General features: G+C 48.4%; 2 protein-coding genes across 2 annotated transcripts in view; both read left to right on the top strand.

Moving 5' to 3' along the window:
• The window catches only part of Ubtd1 (ubiquitin domain containing 1), a 54556-nt gene extending 38364 nt beyond the window's left edge, over window positions 1-16192 (top strand). Inside the window, exons 2-3 of the mRNA XM_048338546.1 lie at window positions 13214-13441; window positions 15091-16192. Coding sequence (XP_048194503.1) covers window positions 13214-13441; window positions 15091-15476 — 614 coding nt within the window. The 3' untranslated portion in view covers window positions 15477-16192. The remainder of the gene's footprint in view (window positions 1-13213; window positions 13442-15090) is intronic.
• A 1093-nt stretch (window positions 16193-17285) lies between these two features.
• On the top strand, window positions 17286-24589 carry Ankrd2 (ankyrin repeat domain 2). The gene is made up of 9 exons (XM_048335259.1): window positions 17286-17537; window positions 19837-19938; window positions 20218-20376; window positions 20471-20578; window positions 21340-21438; window positions 21772-21870; window positions 23083-23181; window positions 23382-23480; window positions 24312-24589. The coding sequence occupies exons 1-9, from the start codon at window positions 17451-17453 to the stop codon at window positions 24456-24458; spliced, it is 999 nt and encodes a 332-aa protein (XP_048191216.1). The 5' UTR covers window positions 17286-17450; the 3' UTR covers window positions 24459-24589.
• Window positions 24590-24909: the final 320 nt, after the last annotated feature.

Here is a 24909-nt window from a genome sequence, read left to right as displayed (position 1 = left end):
AGTAAGGAGAGAATAGTAGCTAGTTTAGGAGAGAATGGCAACTAGACCAGGCTGTCCAGCTCCCAAGCCCTTGTACTTGGCCTCAGGCCGCAGCTTGTTCTCTCCTGTCTGTCTGCAGAAGTGACTTCTCTAGACAGTGTGTCCAAGTTTCCCTAGGCACAGGGTCCCCCTGAGCCTTCCCCTTCCTGCCATTTGACCAGCCTGGTTGTCCAGATGGTCAGCCTCAGGCAAGCTTGAATTTGTCCCTGAGCACTCCTTTGCCAGGCCCTCAGAGACCTAATTAAACACAGTTGGAACAGCCAGCCTGGCTGGGCAGCCCTGCTCCAGATCAGTGCTTCTCCACCCTGGCCATCTATTGGAACCACCTGGAGAGCTTTTAAAACCTTCAGATGCTAAGGCCAAACTCCAGAGCAATTAAAACATCATCGCCCCCCTCCCCCATTGGGGCGGGCCCCAGGCCATGTGGTTTTAATAGACTATGTTGTATTGCTTCTCAAAAGCTTGCCCTCCAGGAGTTGCCAGTCAAATGCTAGGGCATAGCACTATACCAGGAGTACATGAACTAGAAGCTCTGTGTGCCCCAGCGTTGGTGTGGGGCCTCAGCCTGGTGGGAAAAGAGCTTCAGTCTTGCATCCTGGCAGATGGAGGTCTGGAGCCCACTGTACTAGAGAAGAAAACCTGGGAGGCCAGTCCTGCCAGGCCTAGTGAGTCATGGGCTGTTGAGGAGGAAGGGATGAGTCAGGCACAGCTGCCTGCAAGCCCTGAGCTTGGCTTTGGAGCATGAATGTACTCAAGCAAAGAGTTCTCTGTCGGTCCACAACCCAAATGTCGTGGGTCCTGAGCTGTGCTGCATGAAGAAGTGGGTGATGTCCCTCAAAAGGATTCTAGATCTGGAATGTTGGGCATCCCTGTATGTACAGAAATTCTGGTGAGCATTGTGGGGTCTTGGGTAGATAGAAGAGTGGCATTCACATCTAGCAGGTATATCTAGAGAGTTGTGCATGTGTCAGGAATTATGGGTGTCTTTTGGTTCCAGATGCAATTGTTCTGAGCATACTTGCTACAGTGTTTGCTGTGGGGCAGAAGTCTGGTGCCCACAGGGAGGTGGCAGAAGCCTAATAGGGCTTGAGCTGGACAGATCTCACCTAGGCTGTTAGATCTTCACAACTAACCTCACACCTTGGTTTTTGATTGCGTGATTGTGGGCTTTGTTGGGACGTTTTCATTGGTGATTTAATCTTTATCCTGGCCATAGGTCTGTTCAGATATTTCATTTTCTCAAGTCCAAGAAGATTATGTGTTTCTAGGAATTTATTTCAACATCTTGTGTGGAAGACTGGAGAAGGAATAGAAAGAAATAGGAATCTTAAGACTGGAGAACAACAAAATGTTAAGGAGCCTCATTAAAGAGGTGGAACTTGTTGTGTTACTCCAGAAAGCAAGGCTTCTGGACTTTAGGTCAAAATCGTAGTGTTAATAATATCTCCAGTGCCTCTGCTGGAGATGCTGTGTGTGAAGATGTGGAAGTAAGAGTCTGTGGGTCTAGATGCTAGAGAGATGATATACTGATAAATGTATGTCAGTTTATGTGTGTGCATGCACAATCTACCATCAATCCTCTTAGCTTCTGTAAGAGGTTGGGCTCTGACCACTCCCTGCCTTCCTGAAGAACTATAAGCATTTAACAAGTTCACTTAGCTAATTAATGATGGAGTCAGGTTCAGAGCCAGTTCTGCCTGACTTCAAAACCACTATGTCTCCAACTTACAATGTTTTTTGACTTAACCGTTTTTCAACTTTACAATGGTCCAAATGCATACCACATAGTGTTTCACAAGTTACAAAAGCTGTTGAACACTTAACTGAAAACAGGATGTGTGTTGGTGACTTTGTCCTACTGTAGGCTAATATAAGTATTCTAAACCCATTTAAGCTTGGTGATACAGCTTTGGTGTGATTGTCATTGTCAAAACTCATGTTGGGTTTGGTTTCCAATCTAATGGTATTGAGAGGTTGTGGGGCCACCCAAAGGTGTTTAGGATCAGACAGGGTCTACCTGTAGAATGGATTTATATTTTTCTTAGAGTTTGGCACCGATTCCTCTCTATGAGCACCTACTTGCTTGTGGGCTTTCCACTATGTGTACAGTGGCATACGGCCCTTCTTAGAAGCCAGACATACTGTGATTTTGGACTTCAGAACCATGAGCCAAAAGAAACCTCTTTCCTTTATAAGTTACCCAGTCTCTGGTGCTCTGTTTCAGCAACAGAAAATGGAGTGAGATAGTAGGCTAGACTAAGCTATGTTGTTCAACAGGCTAGGTGTATGAAATGCATTTTTATTTATTTTTAATTAATTAAAGTGGGACAGACTCCCACTTGTCATGGAGTACCACATTCAGCTTCTATTCCTCCTCCCCACCCCAATCTTACTGGGATCTCCCCTTGACCATAGGAAAGACATCTGGGCCACCTGTGCGGGAAGCACAGTACCCCCTAGCTCCCATAGTTTCCTAGTAGCCAGATAAGCCCTTTTTTAGCACCACCCTCAAGGAGTTCCTGACTTATTTATTAGCTGCCATCCTCTCGGTTCTGCCCCAGGAAAAGTGCTGACCCTCTGCATGTGTGTGGCTGGCTGGGAAGCAGCATCCATCAAGCCTGCTTTTGTTCCTGCCCAACTTAGCCTTATTTAACCCCTAGACTCTCCTGCTCTGTGAGATAAAGACCATGAATTCATGGCAGTTTTCAAGTTTTTTCAAAATCACAACTTCATGGAGACAAAAATGACAAAAAAAATAGTAAGTGAAGATGGTAACCCACAATTATATCACAATAACAGTATGACTTGATTGTCAATGACAGCAGCTATTGTCTCTTATTCACTGGGCAAAGTGGTGTCCCTTAATCCTTGCAGCAAGCCCTTGAGCTGGGAACCAGAGCCTCTTGACTGCAGAAGAACTGACTGAGGCTCAGGATTGTGAGGCCATCTGATCACCTTTATGCAGGTAGACAGGCCTCTGAGAGGACCCCCACTGACTCTGAAGTTCATATCTTAGTAGCCAGATAGCAGAGAGGCTGTGGCAACTCTTTCTGTGGTTATGTGTGATCTAGGTTGTCAGAAAGTGCCAACATTGTGTTTACACTTGGGAACAAGCCTATCATATGACGTGATGTCACTACAAGATGTAGTCACTACAAGAAAAAGATGGCTAGTTAAGAAAACAAAATCACCTGCAATAGTAGCTCAGGAGGCTGAGATCTGAGGATCAAAGTTCAAAATCAGCCCATGAAAGAAAGTCTTGAGATTCTTGTCTCACAAAAAGCTGGATGGGGCTGGGAATATGGCCTAGTGGTAGAGTGCTTGCCTCGTATACATGAAGCCGCCCTGGGTTTGATTCCTCAGCACCACATATATGGAAAAAGCCAGAGTGGCACTGTGGCTCAAGTGGCAGAGTGCTAGCCTTTTTTTTTTTTTGCAGAGTGCTAGCCTTGAGCAAAAAGAAGCCAGGGACAGTGCTCAGGCCCTGAGTTCAAGCCCCACGACTTGCAAAACAAAACAAAACGAAACAAAAAGCTGGAAGTGGAGCTGTGGCTCAAGTGATAGAGCACTAGCCTTGAGCAAAACAGGTCAGAAACTGCACCCAGGCCTGCAATTTAAGCCCCAGGACCAGCACAACAACAACAATAAAAAACAAAATCAATGAACTTAAAACAGGAAGTGCAGTGACTTCCCCAAGACTCCTGTTAGTGAAGTCTTTTTGCCAAACTAGCCTCAGGAAAGGATGGATGGCAGGTTAGATCCTCCTTGATCCCTAGGGTGCCAAGGTTCTGTTTGTAGTGCAGATCACAGACCAGTTTTCCCCCAGGAAGTGGGTTAGGGGCCTGACACCCTGCCCCCGCTGGGCCTTCCAGAAGCCTGGGCCAGCAGCATTGGGTAGAAAGCAGATAAAACCTCTTTCCCAGCACTGTCAGTGGAGTAGTGAAAGCAGGCCTGTCTGCTCTTGTGAGCCCCCTTGTCTGCTCCCACTGCCGTGCTGAGGCCTCTGGGTAGGTCTGTTTCTTTTGGCTGCACTTTTGGCTCTCTTTGCCACAGAGGTTCTGGCCCTCACTGGGCTTGGTCTTTGGCATTCAGCCCCCTCATCCTTCAGCAAGTCTCCTCACTGTGCACATCAGTGACTGGTTTTGTCCCCTCCACCCCCCATCTTTCTTCCCTTTCTGCTTACTCAGTGAAGCTTGTTCATATAGTGGGTCTTCTATTCCCCATTTGTAGGGGTTTCTTCCTGGCTAAATTGTCTGTTCACTTCAGTCACTTCCTCGTGGTGGGGCAAGCCTGCCCCTGGGCTCAGGAAGATGAACTAGTGGTCTCCCAGCCCTGGGCAACCAAACAAGATGGTGGCAGAAAACAGCAGGGGCCTTGGGCCTGTCACTATCCTGAGTCAGAACAGGGCTCCCGTAGGACAAGCAGCTGCTCTGCCTTGGTCCTCCAGCCCTGCCCAGGACCACCTGGGACTCAGTGTGCCCCAGGAGGAGATAAAGTTTAGGAAGTATGGTCTGTTGCTTAGCAACCGGCTCCACCCTTTTCCCTTCCTAAGCCCTGGAGCTGGGGCCCCTGGGAATGAATGGGGAGGCCAGGCCCATAGGCAGAGGCCCCAGCAGAGCAGAGCTGGGCCAGCACTTTCCCTTCGAAGGTTACCCAGGCTTGGAGGGTCATCCCAGGCTAAGTCTGGCTATAAATACTGGGCTTCCTGAAGGGATTACCTGGGCTCTGCCTCCTTCGCCTGTGCCTCCCCTCTTGACCCACCCTTCTTTTTTCTGGAGCCTACTTATTCTTTTGACCTCCTATCCCCCCTGCCAGGTGGGTCAGTGCAGCCTCTCCCTGCCCCCACTCTATCAGCAACTACTGAGGAAGGAAAGGAGATTGGTTGAGTCTGTATCTTTGCCTAAGATCCCTTGCAACCCAGGCTGCTGAGACAGAGAGACTGTGGTTCCTACCTTCTTCTGCCTGGAGATTTCTCCCTCACAGCAAATGGAGCAAGCCCAGACTTGTCTATAATCAGTACTTCTGAAGAGGACACTGTTGCCCCTATCCCTGGAGCCAGCGCCTGGGGACAGAGCTTGGTAACAGAGTGTGGAAATAGCTGGGGGATTACCACAGGTATAAATAGGGTTGCCTCCTGGCTTGAGTGAACTGACTCTTGGGAAGTCTCTGCTCTTCTAGGTTAGTTTCAGACTTCATTTCATGCCCCAGAGGTTCAGTTACACTAGTCCCTAAAGCCACAAAAAAGATTTCTTGAGGTCTGAGATCAAGAAGTGAAGGAAAGTCAGGCATGGCAGCACATGGGAGGCTAAGGCAGGAGGATGGCCAGTGCCATGCCAGCCTGGGCTACATACTCAGTCTCAAAAGAAACAAAACAAGAGGAGTGAGGTGACTGGACTGACTTTCTGCCTGAAGACCTGTCCCTTGCCTGTCCCTTGCAGCTGCCAGTTATTCCTCCATTCTCCCCACCCATTCTGTCAGTTCCAGTCTCAATTTGGCCAATATTGCTAAGGACCTACACCCTGCTAAGCCCACTGCCAAGGTATTGCCCTGTCAGGATAACAGCCAAGGCAAGGTCTCTTGTCCTTCCTGTGTTTCTGAGGGTCCCCCTTCTGTGTAGTCATTCTGAATTAAGCAGCATGAGTCATGTGGTTGGGAGTGCACAAACACGCACACTCACCCCAGCTCTGGGCACATGGGAAAGGACCTTTGTGTGCTCCCTCCCTCTCCTCCCTTTGCTCCCCCTTGGGATGGTTTCACCAGACACCATTCATTATGGAGGCCAAGCCACAGCGTCCACCATCATTATCCTCCTCCGACCCAGACACTGTGCCCTCTTGCTCTTTCTCCCTTCGATCCCTCTCCCCAATTCAGCAGACTGTGTTGCACTGATTGGTTAAACTGTGTCTGAGCCATTCTTTTCACTTCTGTGTTGCTGTGTTCATAGATAAATATGCGCGCGCGTGCGCGCGTGCTCGTGCATGTGCACCATTTCTGGGGCTTAAATTTGGGGCTTGGGTGCTGTCCCTAAGTTTCTGTGCTCAAAGTTAGCTCTCTACTACTTGGGTCATGCAACTCCACTTCCAGCTTTTCTTGTATGGTTAATTGGAGATAAAGAATCTCATGAATTTTTCTGTCCTGGCTGGCTTTGAACTGTGATCCTCAGATCTCAGCCTTCTAGTAGCTAAGACTATAGGCATGTGCCTGGCACAAATAGATTTTTATATGGGAATCAAGTACACACTCTGACTAGTAGTCTCTAGCTTTCTAGTATTCTAGTGAGTCTAACTTTAGTCCTGTAAATCTGCCCTCCCCTCTTTTCCCCCTTCTTTGGTGCTGAAACCTAGACGCTTCTATGTGCTAAGCACCCCTGCACCAATGAGCCTCTGTCCTAGCCAGCCTTAACCAGCATCCAGGAGACTACTGCAGCAGGTGTTGCGAACACCTCTTGAAGCTCCTGCCACTGTGCTCCGATATACCAGTTCTCTAGCTCGATCACAAATGTTTTTTGCTGTCCCTTTCCCACCCCAATCACAAGTACCCATGGTTCTGTACATGTTTGCCACCCAACCCCTCCCATGAGGGTTGTGTGCTTTGATTAGAATGATCCTTTATTGTATTTAAGTTTTCTTTCTTTTTTTTTTTTTTTTTTTGCCAGTCCTGGGCCTTGGACTCAGGGCCTGAGCACTGACTGTCCCTGGCTTCTTCCCACTCAAGGCTAGCACTCTGCCACCTGAGCCACAGAGCCCCTTCTGGCCGTTTTCCATATATGTGGTGCTGGGGAATCGAACCGAGAGCTTCATGTGTAGGAGGCAAGCACTCTTGCCACTAGGCCATACTCCCAGCCTCTGTATTTAAGTTTTCTTTCATCAGCTTCATCAGTAATAGTGACCGGTTTTGTTGCTAAGTCTTTGACTGGAGCCTATGTAGAACAGGTGGAGTCCTAAGTAAAAACCACTAGATATTTCCTGCTGCTGAATCCCACAAAGCTTGCCTGGGCCTGGACAAAGGTGCTGGAGCCGCCAGAAGCTGAAATCCTCCAGCCTCTTCCCATGGCTCCCCAAGATCTGCTGACTTTTTTCTGGTTGCTCCCCAGAACACCATGTACTTTCCTTCTTAACAACTTTCATTATATTCTTATTCTAAAGCAATACATTCTCATTATAAAAACCTTGGAAAATATAAGTAAAAAATCACCAGTAATGGCCAATCAGATATAACCACTTTTTACACTTTGATATAAATTCCCCCAGAGTTTTTAATATTTGTATAATTATGCATACTTTCTTAGACACAAAAGTTGGAGCACAGAGCACCTGCTATTGCAGAACCTTTTCTCACAGTGGATATTCCCTCCCAGTCAGCCCTCTCTGACAGGTAGCTGCCACCAATGTTTTGTATAGATGCTGATTTTATTTTTAACTCCAAAAAATTAGAAAGTGGCACTGTGGCTCAAATGGTAGAATGCTAGCTTTGAGCTGAAGAGCTCACGGACAGTGCCCAGGCCCAGAGTTCAATCCCCACAACCGATTAAAATACATACATACATACATACATATATATATATATATAATAAACGGGCTGGGAATGTGACTTAGTGGTAGAATACTTGCCTTGCATGCATGAAGCCCTGGGTTTGATTCCTCAGTACCACAGAAGCAAAAAACGCCAGAAGTGGTGTCTTTTTTTTTGCCAGTCCTGGGCCTTGGACTCAGGGCCTGAGCACTGTCCCTGGCTTCTTCCTGCTCAAGGCTAGCACTCTGCCACTTGAGCCACAGCGCCGCTTCTGGCCGTTTTCTGTATATGTGGTGCTGGGGAATCGAACCTAGGGCCTCGTGTATCCGAGGCAGGCACTCTTGCCACTAGGCTATATCCCCAGCCCCCTTTTTTTTTTTTTTTTTAGTGTATATGAATTATACCAAAGGGTTTCACCATGGTGTTTTTCATGTGCATTGTATATATATTATATTTTAATATAAATATATATTATATTTTTCATGTGCATTGTGCATATATTTTATTTTAATATAAATAAATATTATATTTTAATCAGAATGTTTCTCTTTTCACATTTTTCTTTTTTTTATGAATGTGCACATGCATCACACACACATACACAAAACAACCAACTAGAGTTGTGATATCATACTACACCTCCTTCATAAGGCTTGTCCAGTATGTACAGTATATTAGTGTTTACATTCTTTTACATTCTTTCCACTGACTATTTTTTCCCAATTATAAAAATGTATTTAAGTCACTGAAATTAAAATATTCCTGATTTGCTTGTGCTTAAATGAAAAGCTTCCTTTTCTGTTTTTGTCTCTGTCTTTTCCCAAGAATGTATGAACCAATGTGTGGGGCTCAGATATTTGGGTCTATCTCCTAGACATGCATGGAGAACTCTTACATGTTTTTAGGCTGCTTTTGACCCACTGGTGAAGGGAGCCAACACAGCCCCACAGGTGCTGCTGATGCCCTCTGCTGGATCAGAGGTGCAAGGACTTGAAGAAGGAACTGCCTGGGCCCCTGATGTTTTTCATACCTAAACTCTGCCTGCTTACTGCTGCCGGTGCATATTATGCCCATACCAATATGGAAAGCTAGTTGAGTTTCTAGTTGAGTGGAAGGGAGACATTCACTTCCTAAAATATTCTTAGACACATTTGTGATCTTGTCTCTTCAGTGCCTCCTTTCTTTTACTCTATCTGGTTTGAATTACTTTGTTGCGGAGGTGAAGTAGGGATTCCATTTCCTGTTTTTCTATTTGAAAAATATGCAGCTCCAACACCAGTTGGCAAATATCCCATCTTCTAGCCCTACCACCCCATCAGTGATGTTCTTTCTCACTTGCAGCAAGTTTGTGTGCGCAGGTCTATTTCTGGAGTCTCTATTCTCTTCTGTTGGCCTATTATTCTGACCTGTTCTAGCACTCTGCTGACCATAGCTTTGTAACCAGTGTTGATAGAACCAGTGTGGGTTCCCCCACTTTATTCTTGTTCTTCTGAACAGATTTTAGAGTTAACTTGCAAAATTTCTTAGAAGAAAATGCCGAGTTATGATTTTCCCCCCAGTACTTGGGGTTGAACACAGGTCCTTTAGCATGCTAGGTAAGCACTCTCCTATTTTCAATGCATCATGCCCCAGTCCTCATTATGCTCATCGTTTCATGTATGTAATGTTCTTCAATCACATTCATCCTCCTCACCTTCCTTTTCCTGTCCTTCCTCCTGGTAGTTCCCTTCCCCCTTACAGTCTACCTTTTTCTTTCTTGCCAATTTTCTTTGTTTAATTGTTATTAAGTAGTTTTGTAAAGGGGTTACAATTCCATAAGTGAGGTTATGGGTACAATGCTTCTAGACAATGTCAACCTTTTCTTCATTCTCCCTCATTTCCTTCTCCCATCCCTGCCCCACAAGTTATATAGTTCATTTTTTGGCTAGTCCTGGGGCTTGGACTCTGGGCCTGAGCACTGTCCCTGGCTTCTTTGTGCTCAAGGCTAGCACTCTGCCACTTGAGCCACAGCGCCACTTCTGGCCATTTTCTGTATATGTGGTGCTGGGGAATCGAACCCAGGGCCTCATGTATATGAGGCAGGCACTCTTGCCACTAGGCCATATCCCCAGCCCCTGTAGTTCATTTTTTACATAGTGCATATTGACTATACTGACTGAACTGTATAACCTACTTCTTAGTCATTTTTTTTAAAGATCTAGACTCAAGAGAGAAAAGGTGATATCTATCCTCCTGAGTGTGGCTTATTTTGCTCAGCACGATGATCTGCAGCCCATCCATTTTCTTCCAAATGGCACAATTCCCTTCCTTCTTATGGAAGAATGATATTCCATTGTGAATATGTACCACCTTTTCTTTGTCCATGCATCAGTTGTTGGGCACTGAGGCTGATTCTGTTGTTCAGTTATTAAGAGGAGCGCTGCAGTAAAGACAGGTGTGCGGATATCTCTTATTGAACGTTGTCTTATACTCATTTCCAGCTTTTTTCTGAGTAGTTTATTAGAGATAAGAGTCTCATAGACTTTCCTGCCTGGACTAGTTTTGAACTGCAATCCTGAGATCCTCAGATCTCAGCCTCCTGAGTAGCTATTACAGGTATGACACTCTGGTGCCCAACACTTGCTACCACTTGAACCACATAGTCAGCCTTTTTTTTTTTTTTTTTTTTTTTTTTGCCAGTTCTGGGGCCTGAACTCTGGGCCTGAGCACTGTCCCCGGCTTCTTATTGCTCAAGGCTAGCACTCTGCCACTTGAGCCATAGCGCCACTTCTGGCTTTTTCTATATATGTGGTGCTGAGGAATCAAACCCAGGGCCTCATGTATACGAGGCAAGCACTTGACCACTAGGCAAGCACTCGACCACTAGGCCATATTCCCAGTCCAGCCTTGGGTTTTTTTTTGGCGGGGGGGGGGGGGTGTTGTAGTTATTTTGAAGATGGAGCTTAGCAAACTTATGCTGGCTTCAAACTCAGATCTTCTGCCTCGGCCTACTAGAATTCCAGACATGTGCTATCTCACCCTATTGAACTTATTTTCCTCCAAAGAGGATTTGCATTTCCTTTTGCCTGCCTAGTAACACTTTAAACTGAATGTTTGGCTACAGAGTTTTCTGCCAGTTATGGTAGCTGAGAATTCAGAGAACAAAGCATAAGGTTCTCTCTGTCTTTGTCTCTGTCTCTGTTGTCTCTGTCTCTTGTCTCTCTGTCTCTGTCTCTCTCTCTCTCTCTCTCTCTCTCTCTCTCTCTCTCTCTCTCTCTGTCTCTCTCTGTTAGTCTTCATTCTGTGTAACCTCAGGCAAGACATTTAATCTATCTGCTTCTGCCTTATCATCTGTGAAATAGGGATCTTAGTACCTACCCCTCTGGCTATTGCAAGACTGGAATGAAATAGCTACATTAATAAAGTGCTCTTGTGGGGTTATGTCCTGCATTTGCTGGTCAGTTAATGCCATTCTCATACATTCTGAGCCCCTCTCCTGCCCCAACCAGTGAGAACAGCCTGGCAGCAGCCTCACCCAGCCTTAGTGAATTCTGCGTTGAGTTCTAGTAAAAGCCAAGGCTTTGCTCCTCTGTCCTCTTTAAGAAGGCTGAGGTTGCAGACGCCCTGAGAGGCCAGATACTTCTGCCCTCAGTGTGGCCTTGGTGGAACTCCCTTGGAAGCTACTTGGAGCTAGAAAGATGACACTTGACAGAAATGTTTTCTCTGTGCTACTGAAATGGTTTGGTTATGATATTTTAAATATTGTGTGTGTGTGTGTGTGTGTGTGTGTGTGTGAGCACTGGGGTTTGAAGTCAGGGTCTCTCATTCTCACTTAATTTCTTTTTTTCTTTTTTTTTGGCCAGTCCTGGGCCTTGGACTCAGGGCCTGAGCACTGTCCCAGGCTTCTTTTTGCTCAAGGCTAGCACTCTGCCACTTGAGCCACAGCGCCACTTCTGGCCATTTTCTGTATATGTGGTGCTGGGGAATCGAACCGAGGGCTTCTTGTATACGAGGCAAGCGCTCTTGCCACTAGGCCATATCCCCAGCCCCCTCACTTAATTTCTTATAGCACTCTACCACTCGAGCCATGCCTACAGACCTAGCTTTTTTCCCTCCCAGTTAACAGGATAAGAGTTTCACTAATTTGTCTGCCCAAGCTGGCTTTGAACTGAGATCTTTAGATCTCAGCCTTCTAAGTAGCTTTGGATGATAAACATGAGCCACAAGCACCCGAGCTAATTTTTTAAAAAATTTTATTGGGGTGCTGGGAACGTGGCTTAGTGGTAGAGTGCTTGCCTAGTATGCATGAAGCCCTGGTTTGATTCTTCAGCATCACATAAACAGAAAAAGCCGGAAATGGCGCTGTGACTCAAAAAGATAAGAGTGCTAGCCTTGAGCAAAAAGAAGCCAGGGACACAGTGCTCAAGCCCTGAGTTCAAGCCCCAGGACTGTTTTTTTTTTTTTTTTTTTGGAGGCGGGGGGTGTTAGGAGCTGTAGTTCAGTGGTAGAGCACTTTCCAAGCATACAGAAGGCCCTAGGTTCAATTCAGTACCACCACCACGAAAAATAAAATAAAAATAAATGCTTGCTGTGCATAGTGGCTCATACCTGTAATCACGGTACTTGGAAGGGAGAGACACAAGAGAATCCTGTTCAAGGCCAGCCTGTTTCATAGGAGACCTGTCTCAAAAATAACAAAAATTTAAATAATAAGATGTGGGCAGTCCTTAAGATTTTTCAACTCTCTGAAGGTGCAAAAGCCATGCACATTTAGAAATCACACTTCAAAATTTGATGATTTCCCAGCCAGCAATTTGCAACATGACACTCTCAAAGCTGGGCAACTGTAGTTCACAGTCAGCCACTTGAAAAGAAAGGGAAACAAGTGACACACTATAGTTACAGAGTGCTCTGTTGCTAGGCTGGCATGGTCTGTAGGTTAGGTGCACTAAATGCTATTTTGTTTCTTTTCTTTCTTTGCCAGTATTAGGCTTTGGACGCAGGGCCTTGTGATTACTAGGTAGGCACTCTATTACTGAACTATTCCTCTGGCTCTTTTTTGCACTGGTAATTTTTGAGGTAAGGACTCACACTTCCTACCCAGGAATGGGCCTCAGTGATCGATCCACTTACAGTTGTAGCTGCGATAATAGGCATGCCACCGTGCTCAGCTTCTCATGTTGAGATGGCTTCTTATGGACTTTAGTGCCTAGGGCTTGCCTGGAACCACAATCCTCTTGATCTCATCCTTCCACAAAAGTAGATGGTAGAAACATGCCACTGCGCCCAGATACTGGTTGAGAGGTGGTCTTGTGAACTTTTCTGCCTAGGCTGGCTTTAAACTGCAAGCCTGAGTCTCAGCCTCTGAAGTAACTAGGATTACAGACATGAGCCACCAACACCAGCCTAAATATTTTCAACTTAGGATATTTTCATCTTATGATAGTTTCATTGATACACAATTCTATTGTAATTCAGAGAGTATCTGTACATCTTTGCTAACAGTTACTTTTGTATCTCTAAGTTGGGTTTTCAGAGTCTTCCCTGTCATTAAGGAAAGATTCCAGACACATACAATTCCTGGCAGGCAGGTGCCAGGAAGACCAGGCCTGGGGTGGGAAGATGACAGATTGCAGCCCAAATGGCTCTAGCGATACTCAGCCTCTCCCTCTGTCCTGCCCAGGACGAAATGAGCCCCTGAAGAAGGAGCGGCTCAAGTGGAAGAGTGACTACCCCATGACAGATGGGCAGCTGCGGAGCAAACGGGATGAGTTCTGGGACACAGCACCGGCCTTCGAGGGTCGCAAGGAGATCTGGGATGCCCTCAAGGCTGCTGCCTATGCTGCGGAGGCCAATGACCATGAGCTGGCTCAGGCTATCCTGGATGGAGCCAGCATCACCCTCCCGCATGGTGAGTAGGCTTCATTCTAGCTAGAGTTGTGGGGTGAGGGGGAGTGGGGCAGTCATCAGCCAATGTCCAGGAATTTCTGTCCAACCCTGCAGAGACAAGAGTATATGTGAGGCTAATCACGTGTTCATTCAAGCAGTCCTCCCTGAACATGGTCTAGGGAGGTACAAAGAACCAGTGACACAGGCCCCACTTGGCTAATCAGAGGACAGAAATACACCAGCAAAGCTGAAAGCTACATACTTGCTCAGGGTGCTTTACGATCTAACATCTGAGGCCCCAATCTTCTACTAGGTTATATGCTGGACACAAAACTAGAAGCTTGGGCTGGGAATATGACCTAGTGGTAAAGCGCTCACCTTGTATACATGAAGCCCTGGGTTCGATTCCTCAGCACCACATAGATAGAAAAAGCTGGAAGTGACGCTGTGGCTCAAGTGGTAGAGTGCTAGCCTTGAGCAAAAAGAAGCCAGGGACAGTGCTCAGGCCCTGAGTTCAAGCCCCAGGACTAGCAAAAACAAAACAAAAAAAAAAAACCCTAGAAGCTTCTCCTGAATTATCTAAGTTATTGCATTCTTTGGGGGACAGAAAGCAGATCTGGTCTTACCTTGACTCTTTTCCCTTTCTCAGCTTTGACCTTAAGCAAGGAAAGCACTTGTCATTTCAGAGCTTGAGCCCTTTGCCACATTCAAGAGAGATGCCTGTTAGGATTCAGCAGAATGCACTTAACAATATCTAGTCCAGTTCAAGCCCTTGGCAGGTGCTCCAGGCTCAGTAGATGTATTTCCACTTGTTCTGGCATACCAGTAAGGAAGCTGGCCCCACCCAGCTGTTCCCACAGAGTTTTTGAATTTTAGTCCTGTTCTTTCCAACTCATCCTATGTTCCCCTCAGAGCTGTCTCAGATAGACCTGACTAAGGTGGCTGTGGTGTGGTAGACAACAGAAATTTGTTTGTTACAGATCTGGAGGCTTGGAGATCAAGATCAAGGTGACAAACTGGTTTAGTGTCTGATGAGATTCTCTTGCTGTCTTGCAGATGGCCCCTTGTGTTCTCACAAGGAAGGAAGAGAGGGAGAAAGGAGAGAGAGTTCTTTGGTCTCTTTCTCTCCTCTCTCTCTCTCTCTCTCTCCCTCCCTCTCTCTCTCTCTCTCTCTCTCTCTCTCTCTCTCTCTCTCTCTCTCTCTCTCTCTCTCTCTCTCTCTCTCTGGTGCCAGTACAGAGGCTTGAACTCAGGGTCTGGGCACTATCCCTTAGCATTTTTGCTCAAAGCTAGCTCTCTACCGCTTGAGTCACAGCTCCACTTCCAGCTTAAAAAACAAAAACAAAAAACTTTATTGTAGGCAAGACTCTCATGGACTTTCCTGCCCTGGATGGCTTTGAACCTCAGTCCTCAGATCTCAGCCTCCTGAATAGCTAGGGTTATAGGTGTGAGCTACTGGCAACTAGCATGGTATCTCTTCTCAGGATAGTAATCTTGTGGATTAGAGCCCCATCCTTATGCCCTGGGTTAATCTTATTACTTCCATGTAGGCTCCATCTCCACATAGTCACATTGGCGATTAGGGTTTCAATAAACAAATTTTGAGGAAAGAGCATCCATAGGTGACAACGGGTCCTCAAGTCAGCACTTAATACCCTGACTTTCCTACAGGCACCCTTTGTGAATGCTATGATGAGCTAGGCAACCGCTACCAGCTGCCCATATACTGCCTGTCACCACCCGTAAACCTGCTGCTGGAACACACAGAGGAGGAGAGCCTGGAGCCCCCTGAACCCACACCCACTGTGCGCCGTGAGTTCCCACTGAAGGTGCGCCTCTCCACGGGTAAGGACGTGAGGCTAAGTGCCAGCCTGCCTGACACAGTGGGGCAGCTCAAGAGGCAGCTACACAGCCAGGAAGGCATAGAGCCATCCTGGCAGCGATGGTTCTTCTCCGGGAAGCTGCTTACAGACCGTACACGGCTTCAGGAAACCAAGATCCAGAAGGATTTTGTCATCCAGGTCATCATCAACCAGCCCCCACCACCCCAGGACTGACTGATCATGAACTGCTGGGAAGAGAGGCCACAGAGGGCCTCTGCAGGCCTGAGGGGCCCTGGCTTGGAGCACAAGGTCCCCACCCTGCTGCTGCCTTCTGGTTGCTATAATCTTCGACAGGGCCACCTCTACCACCATATGGCTCTGTGTGAGCTATGAAGGGACCCTGCCTCTCAGGGCACTGTGGTTCACCAGTGTCTAGCACCCAGTGCTGTCACACACAGGCCTTGCCAACCCTGACAGAGAAAAGGCGACCTAGGTCCCTCTACCCCGCCTCTCTCCCACAGCAGGTTTGAGCTATGGGGGCCTTGCCAGGAGGCCCTGGAGCCCAGATCTGTCATCTGGTGCTGCCACTGTGCTCACTCCCATTTTCTGCTCAGGGTTGGAAGCAGCTGCTGTCTCCCTCATCAGATCCCACCCTGACTCTGCCCTGGGCACAGTGCCAGTCCCCTGGAGGGGAAGGAAACACCGGTAATCCCAGGGCTTGGGGAGCCTGAGGCGGGCCTCTGCCTCTCCCTGCCCTCCAGCACAATTGGCAGAGATGAGGCAAGTGGCCAAATGGCTAGGCTTTATGGCAGGGGTCTGCATGGGGCCATCTCCTGGCTGAAACCCAAGTGGTGGGGGTATGCAGCCTGGTCATGCCCCCCCCAAGCAGGTCCCTGTGTACAGACATATCTGCATATTTATCAATAAAGCCTTTTGCTCCTTATCTCTTGCGTGGCATTTGAATTGTGAGTTCTTATGTTTGAAAGTGGGCACAACAGAGCATACAGACTTTGCTACTCATCTTCTTGCCCTTAATCCCTGTTCCTCTTGTCTTCTCATAGTCTTCAAGAAACTCCACTTAACCTCTGAACTCACTCCACCTTGGTTTACAGTGGAGATGATGCCACCTCCCCTGGCCTCCATAGTTGCTGAGCAGACTAGAAGTTGGCTTTAGTTACTGCTGGGCTGCATTGCCTCGGGGAAGGGCTGGCTTGTGCCCATGTGGTGTCAAAGCACAATCTGACAAATTGAGCGTGTGTCACAGCTTTATGAACCAGAGAAAAGGGAACTAACTAATTCTTGTGCTCTGGGAAGAGACGACAGCGGAAGATCTTAGATACAGAGGTTTAGCTGAGGGCCTGGCCATGTGAGGGCTACGGCAGCCCAGAACTGTTGTCCACTGGCAGGTTAATCCTGGGTCACAGTGACCCAGAGCTTGAGCTTGCACGTCCCAGGTGTAGAACTGAGTCAGTAGAGTTGGGAGTACTTTTCATTCTCAGTGATCACAGCCTGTCCTGGTCAAGGTAGCCGGGCTCTGCCTTGTGTTCTTCGTTAGTTGCCTTGGCTCTGCCCCCTGGCTTCCTGAGATCCTTCCTTTGAGGCACCTCTGGGAGTCCTCTCCCTAGTAGGAGAAGAGAGGGCTGAAGTCTGTCCTTAGTTAATGGACACCCCTCTGGATTCAGTGATGCTTCACTAGGGGGTGTTGGGTGGCTCTGGAGAGGCCAATAATGGCTAGCAGAAACTGCGGTCAGAAGGTGGCTGCTGCCCCTACTCCCACCACTGGCAGGCACAAAAGCCCTGTAGCCAGCCTGCCTGCTCACAGGACATTCTGGAGGCACAGGCCTTTCCTGGCTCTCTGATTTTTGTTTTCACGCCTCCTGGCTGGTGCTACACGGGAAGGATTTCTTGACATCCAGAAGGTGGTGCTGCCACCAAGATGTGCAAGGCAGTCCAGCTGCTCTGGCAAAGTCCGCAGTTCTGCTCTTGGGGCACTGTGCCCTCGGGCTGTAATAGGCCAAGGGCTGGGGGAGGGGTAAACTTCCCTGGCCCAGGCTCCCCATACTCCCTGGGCTGCCCGAGGTGAAGGTGACAGGTGGGGGAGGCAGGTGGAGAATTGGGCCAGTGAGCTCATGGCAAAGGCGCTTGGCGGGTGGGGTGGGTACTCTGGTCTATAAAGCCCCTGATGCCCAGTGGCCTGCAGAAGCAGTCATGGACAGCACCATGGAGGGCTCCGAGGCACTGCAGAGGGCCACAGCACTCATTGAGCAGCGGCTGGCGCAGGAGGAGGAGAGTCAGGTGAGAGCAGGGTATAGGGGCTGGTTGGTCCATCTCTGCTGTCATAGGAAGGAAGCATTTGAGGGAGGAGGCTGGAAAGATGTCCCCAAAGGTCTAGACAATTCCAGGGTGCTCCTAGGGAGGGACTGAGGCTTCAGTCCCCCAAGTAGAGGCAGTAAAAGTGAGGAGCCAAGCTGAGTTTCCTAAGAGCTTGCCCACTCACTTGGGTTTCAGGACATTGGCCAGCTGTGGCCTGTACAGCTGGCCACTGCCTGAAAATGCCAGGAGTGTGCATTTCTCCCAGTTGCTGAGGAAGGCTGGGGTAGGAAGAACTCCGGGGTTTGGTCCTTTCAGGAGACTGGAGTTGAAGAACAGATGCCAAGGAGGGAAACACAAACTTCTCCATGTAGGCTGAGGGAGGCCTTTGGGACACAGTTGTCTTTTCTCTGGGATAAGGAAGTGGGACAGGACTGCTAGTCTGTCCTACTCTAAGTTTTATTCAAACACTTGGTCTAGTGTCTGCTCTGCCAAGAGCTCTATGCTGAGAGGAATGGAAGGATTGATAAGGCTCAGACTCTCCTGTATTGTTACCAATCTGCCCTTCACTTTAGCCAACATTCCTTCGCTGTAGTGTCAAGAAACAAGACAGAAGGCCAAAATGGCCAAACAGATGTGAACTTCAGTGAAGGAGCACAAAATGTGGCTAAGTCACTCCGAGACCTGGGCTTTCAGGGTCCTCTCTGGACAGGATGGTAGCTCATGCTTGTAAGCTCAGCATTCAGGACGCAGAAGTATGAGGCAGGAAGACTGTAAGCCCAATGCTAGTTGGGCTACATGATGAAACCTTGTCTCAAAATAGGAATAATAATAATAATAATAAAGGTAGAGACCAGAACTGGGGGAGGAATGACAGAAGCTAAAGTCTTCAAAGTGTGGCTATAATGAGAAAGTGTGATAGTAGGTGCAAAGAAAACAAACCAGAGAAAACCAAGTAAAAGCTAGGAATTGAAGAGCCACTAAATGTAGAGTGAGGGAGTGGTGCCATCTGGCCTGTTTTTAGGAAGATAGTTTTGATGACTCCTGAGAAGAACTTGTTGGAGGAGGAAACGGTAGAGGAACTTGCCTTAGGGGAACCCAGCTTAAAGAAACTCCCCATTCACACAGAGGAAGTGTGGCTGACTGAGGGGGTGCACACAAGGAAAGGATTAGAATGCCACGGGAAGAAGAGATGAACTCAGATTCATCAAGTACAAGCTAGCATGGACAGAGGCCGCAGAATCCCACGTCTCACTCCCCTTAAGGGCCTAGCACACATGACTGGCTGTAGCTGGCTGGTTCTAGACAGTAGTCATGCTGCTGTGTCATTCTGGGAGTGCTGTCACTAGACACAGGAGCCCTCAGCAAGGGGCTACAGCAGTCCTCTTTCATTCATTCATCCTATAAATATAGCCCCAGGGCTGTGAGGACTCGGTGCTGCCAAGCCAAACTTCCTACCCAGTGCCTGTCATGCCAGGCTTGGTGCCAAACACTGCCTGAGCATTCTCTCCTCTCTTTAACCTGTACAATAATTTGTGAAGACGGGGGGAAGTTTTGTTTTGTTTTATGCATTAACATCCAGCTTGGTATTCATTGAGTGCCTACTGTATGCTAGCCCACAAATCTGAAGTGAGGGGCTAGAGAGTCTACATAGGACAGATGGCTTTAAAAGTCCATAGGTGAGCCAGGCACTGGGGGCTCACACCTATAATCCTAGCTGCTCAGGTGACTGAGATCTGATGATTCTATTTGAAGCCAGTGGGACAGGAACATCCATGAGACTTATTTCCACTGAAGAGTTGAAAGTATAGCTGTGGCTCAAGTCGTACAGTGCCAACCTTGGGTGACAAAGCTAAGGGACCACACCCAAGCCCTGAGTTTAGGCCCCAGTACAGGTATGCAGCGCACATACGTAGGAGGATGCACACAGTATGTAGGAGGATGTGTATAGATTACATGCGAATAAGTTGCTGTTTAATACAGAGGTCTTGAGCATGCATAGATTTTGGTGCATCCTAAAGCCGATCTTCTATGGATGAACTCACTCCAATGTTTCAGGCTTGCTTGGCTGGGGACATGGCAGTCGCTGTAAGCGGTATTTTGGGACGGGTTGGAATTAAAGCTAGTGTGGGGAACTTGTTCCCTTTTAGAGGGACTCCCTAGGAGTCCTGCTCTCCCCTGGGTTGAGTCCACAGGGGCAAGCTTGTGTGGTCTCCTTTGGGTAAATGCAGGAGAAGTTGCCAGCCCTTGGGCTCTGGAGAAGGTGCTCTCCTTGACTTTCTAGAAACTCCAAGGTTCCACCCACGGGAAGCTGCCCATGGACTTGCTGGTGCTAGAGGATGAGAAACGCCTTGGAGCGCAGAGTCCTGCTTTACAAAAGGTGAAGGTAAGTGGGAAAGGACCTGGTGTCTGTGCTCATAGACAGTCATGGACCAGCCTTCCTTTTTTTTTGCGGGGGTGCCATTCAGCACCCCTGGAAAAGCTCTTAGGAGGCCGTATCCCTGCAGAGTCAGAATTTTTGAATCTGTGCCATCCTGTCCTAGAAGGAAAGTTGGACCTTGGAGGACTCCCTAACCCCATCCCTGCCTTCTGCTTAGCTCAGAGATTTTTCAAGCCTAGCAAAATTCTTGCTCTAGAGCGAGGTTGATAGGCCATGCCCGCGCAGGGTCAAGAGCGCGTGCGCAAGACATCTCTGGACCTGCGGCGTGAGATCATCGACGTGGGCGGGATTCAGAACCTCATCGAACTTCGAAAAAAACGCAAGCAGAAGAAGCGGGAAGCCCTGGCCGCCTCCCAGGAACCTCTTCCAGAGCCTGAGGAGATCGTAAGGGTCCTGGGGAGGACTCCTTTGTAGGCAGGGGGGAGAGAGGCCTTGGGTCACCAGAGTCCACCACAATGACTGGATCCTTCTGCTACAGACCGGCCCTGTGGATAAGGAGACATTTCTGAAAGCCGCAGTAGAGGGGAAAATGAATGTCATCGAGAAGTTCCTGGCCGATGGAGGTTCAGCTGACACCTGTGATGAGGTGATAGCCGTCCCCAATGCCAGCACCTGCCTCCCTTTCTAAATTGCCTTAGACCCTGGCTCAGCCCATTAGGGAGCCTGTTGAGCATAGTCATAAGCATTCTTTGTGTGTTAATGGGGCCCAGACCAGATGCTACCTTTCTTACCCAGGAATTTACTCAATTCTTTTTTAGAACTTCTGCAAGTGGAACCACCTCTAACAAACAAATGTAGTGTTTCCTTTTTTCTTTGCTTTGTGCTAACACCAACCAAACTAAAAAACAAAAAGAAACGACAAGGGTTGAGTGTCCTGGGAGACTCCCACTACCAGATTACTAGCATATGAAAAGATAGGCACTGTGTCTGGAGCAGAAAATGGATGCAGTGAGAGGGGAAGAAGTTTGTCTCCTGTGACTCAGTCATCAGTGGGACCTGCTCATCCTGCCCCAGTGCTTAGTACTCAGGGGAAATAGAGGCCAGCAAGATTTGGCCTGCCCTCCAACATCCTCTATACTTAGGAGTTACCTGGGCCCTCAAGGTAGTGAGTGCATGATAGACATGTCTAACAGACTGGCCTGGCAGGAGGGGGATTAGAGTCCCCCAGGCAGGGGTTCCAGGGCTGGCCTGCCTAGAGCATGAAAGAGCTGGCAGAGCACAGAAGACCTGGAGACTGGTCTCAGGGGTCAGAACTAAGTTACAGCAAGGCCTAGGCCTCAGCTTTGTAGAGAAATGGCCTCAGCCCTGGGCCCAGAGGCCAGGCCCTGACATCTTCTCTGGGGACAGTTCCGTAGGACAGCACTGCACCGAGCCTCCCTGGAGGGCCATATGGAGATCTTGGAGAAGCTTCTGGAGAGTGGGGCCACTGTGGACTTTCAAGATCGGGTGAGAGAGAGTACATGTATTGGATAGGAGGGCAGAGGACCCTTCTCCCTGCCAACCTGGGACAACTGGAATGTAATAGACTACCTAGATCAGGCCCCGGTCTTGGTGGGTTCTGTGACATTGAGTAAATCCTGTCTCCCTCCTGAGCCTCCTCTGTAACTCTGGCATGGATGGGATAGACCTGAGGGTTCTTCTATTCCAGGCTCTGGATGTCTATGCCAGTTCCCTGTACCTTTCCTCTGGGTGCCCCCTACCCTTTGGGCTGGGGTCCTTTCCCCCCAGGGCACTTCCTTCCCTGTAGCTCTGCCACAAGGCTCCATTCTTCCCTTCTAGCTGGACTGTACCGCCATGCACTGGGCCTGCCGCGGAGGCCACTTGGAGGTTGTGAAACTCCTGCAAAGCCGAGGAGCAGACACCAATGTGAGAGATAAGGTGAGACCAGCAGTGCCCAGATACAGACATTGCCCAGATCCAAGAGACTTTGGCGTGTCTGTGGGGAGGTGGAGGAAATTTCAGGTAAGCTCTGGTGGCAGGACAGTAGTAATGTAGTAGTGAGTTAGTCTAGAGTTTCTAGAGTTTCAGCTGCAAAGCAGCTGCAGGCCCTTAAGGGACCACTATCTGGAGGTCCGAGCGGGAAGAACAGAGAACAGAAAAGAAGACATTGGGTTGGAGGCTTGGGGCCTCCTCAGAAGTACAGGGTTTATTTATGTAGTCAGCCTTGTGTATTTCTGTTTATTCATCCATTCACTTATATTTTTCATTTACCTGTTCATTTATTAATTTACCATCCATCCATCCATCCATCCATTCATATGTAACTTCACTCATTCATTCACTCATACCCTGAATAAGTAACTAAGCCTCTGAGCCCCTGTTCCTTATGTATAAAATGTTTCACAGAGTTCTTTTTTTTCTGTTTTGTTTTTTGCCAGTCCTGGGGCTTGAACTCAGGGCCTGAGTACTGTCCCTGGTTTCGTTTTGCTCAAGGCTAACACTTTGCCAGTTGAGCCACAGTGCCACTTCTGGCTTTTGCTATATATGTGGTGCTGAGGAGGGCTTCATGTATATGAGGCGAGCACTTTACTAGGCCATATTCCCAGCCCCTTCACAGAGTTCTTGTATAGATTAGTGGGAATGTGTATGCAAATGAGTTATTCAAAGTTTTTGCCATCCCCATCATGTAGGCATCTCTCAGTAAATAGCATCTATTGTAATTATTTAAAAAAGAAGTGCTTTGTTGAATGGCAACTCCTTTGTTCAACTGAAGATAATAATAATGAAAAGGAAGGCTTGACTGGGGTTGTAACTCAGTGGTAGAGCACTTGCTTAGCATGTGCAAGTTTCAAGTTTGATCTCTGTCATATGATGATGATGATGCGGAGGAGGAGGAGGAGGAGGAGGAGAAGGAGGAGGGAGAGGAAGGAGGAGGAGAAGGGAGGAGGATAGGTGAGAGGGAAATCATGACTGGCTTCCAAAGGAGCTGTATAGTTCAAGCACTGAATAGGATGGTGACACATGCTGCCATTCCCTCCCACTCTAAGGCTCAGGACTTGGGAGGGGGATTAGGCTGGTGTGAGGTGCCCTCACCCTAGGGTACCATAGTCCAACCCCCTGTAGCTGCAGCTCCTCTTCCCTCCAATGCAGCTGCTGAGCACGCCCCTGCATGTGGCGGTCCGCACTGGGCATGTGGAGATTGTGGAGCACTTTCTATCCCTGGGCTTGGACATCAATGCCAGAGACAGAGTGAGTGCCCACCTCCCTGCTGCTTGCTGCCACCCTGGGTGTGTGGGCAGCTCAAATGCGGCCCCAGGGGGGCAAATGGTGCTTCCTTGAGGGACCACAGAATTGTAGCTTTGGAGCAAGGTCCCTAGCCCATTTCCTGTCACCCGGCTCCCCACCCACGGCCCCATAAGGGCCCATGCTGAGTGCTCTATTGGCTCTAGGAAGGGGACAGTGCCCTACATGATGCTGTGAGGCTCAACCGCTACAAAATCATCAAGCTGCTGCTTCTACATGGAGCCGACATGATGACCAAGAACCTGGTGAGTTCATTCCTTCCCTGATTCAGTAACTACAGTAAGACCTTGCAGAGCGGAAGGTCTGTCTGGAGGCCCTGGGGCAGCCTAGAGCCTGGAGCCCCTGCCTAGGGACACATCATTGGCTCCAACCATGAGTACAGTACAGGCATTTGTCCTTTTCCAGACCACCGTTCTAATCCATAACTTCCTACCTGTCAATGTCTGGAGTACAGGTACAGAGAAACAGCAGGAAGGGCAGTAAGAGGGCTTCCTTTAGGCCCCTAGATAGGCCCAAAAGGGTCCTAAGAGGGTAGACACAAGGTGACCAATGTCATGAAGGGACAGGGTTTGAAGCAACCAAAGCACTTGGTTGCTATGATGATGACAACATCATGCTGGTTCCTGGCAGTCCTTGAGTTTTCAAAGGATCAGTGTCCTTTGAAGCTTGCAGTCTTCCTTTTCAGGACCAGATCTGTTGATCCTAGTTTTTCTTTGTCTCCAAAGCAGTCACAAAAGAGAGGGGCATAAGGAGTCCCTCTGGCATAAGAAAGGCTAAAGGGATGCTGGGAAAAGCAACCAAACATGCAGAGTGTGTGGATATTCATCAAACTCAGCACTATGACTGGAGAATTCTTGGCTGGGGTGGAGGGCTGTCTTGTGCCTGGTAGGTTGTCCAAGCAGCATCCCTGGCCTTTGCCTACTTGATAACAGTATCACCTCACACCCCACCCCTGCTATGACCACCAAAATGGCATCACCCACTGGCCAGTTGCCTCAGTGGAGAATCTCTGGTATAGTTGAAGGCACCTTCTGTACTTCTGACCCAGGAACAGATCTCCTTGTGGTTCCCCTCAGGCAGGAAAGACCCCCACAGACCTGGTGCAGCTGTGGCAGTCTGACACCCGGCACGCCCTGGAGCATCCTGAGCCAGAGGCAGAGCAGAACGGATTTGAGGGGCCCGAGAGTGGAAGAGAGACTCCACAGCCTGTACCAGCTCAGTAAATGCCTGCCCTAACCCCTACTTCCTCGGTATGCAGCCAGATGGTCCCAGAATGATCCCCAGAGCTAGTGGGACCTAACTGCTCTTCAGTGTGGTCTGAAAACACGCACAGATTAGCACAATAAAAAGATGGTTTTGCTACTTATGCTGTTGTCTTCCATTTGTGTTTCAAATATAAAAACTAGAGCCAGGTGCCAGTGACTCATTATACTCCTTAGTACTCAGGAGGCTGAGATCTGAGGATAGGAGTTCAAAACCAGCCTGGTCAGGAAAGTCCATAAAACTCTTATATATCTCCAATTAACTACCAAAAAGCCTGGCATAGAACTGTGCCTCAAGTGGTAAAGCACCAGCCTTGAGCAAAAACAACTCAGGGACACTGACACACACACACACACACACACACACACACACACACACGGGGGGGCGGGCATGTAGAAGAAGGCTGGGGCC

Source organism: Perognathus longimembris, chromosome 2 (genome assembly GCF_023159225.1).
Source record: "Perognathus longimembris pacificus isolate PPM17 chromosome 2, ASM2315922v1, whole genome shotgun sequence".
Classification (NCBI taxonomy): Eukaryota; Metazoa; Chordata; class Mammalia; order Rodentia; family Heteromyidae; genus Perognathus; species Perognathus longimembris.
This window is presented reverse-complemented; position numbering and strand designations above follow the sequence as displayed.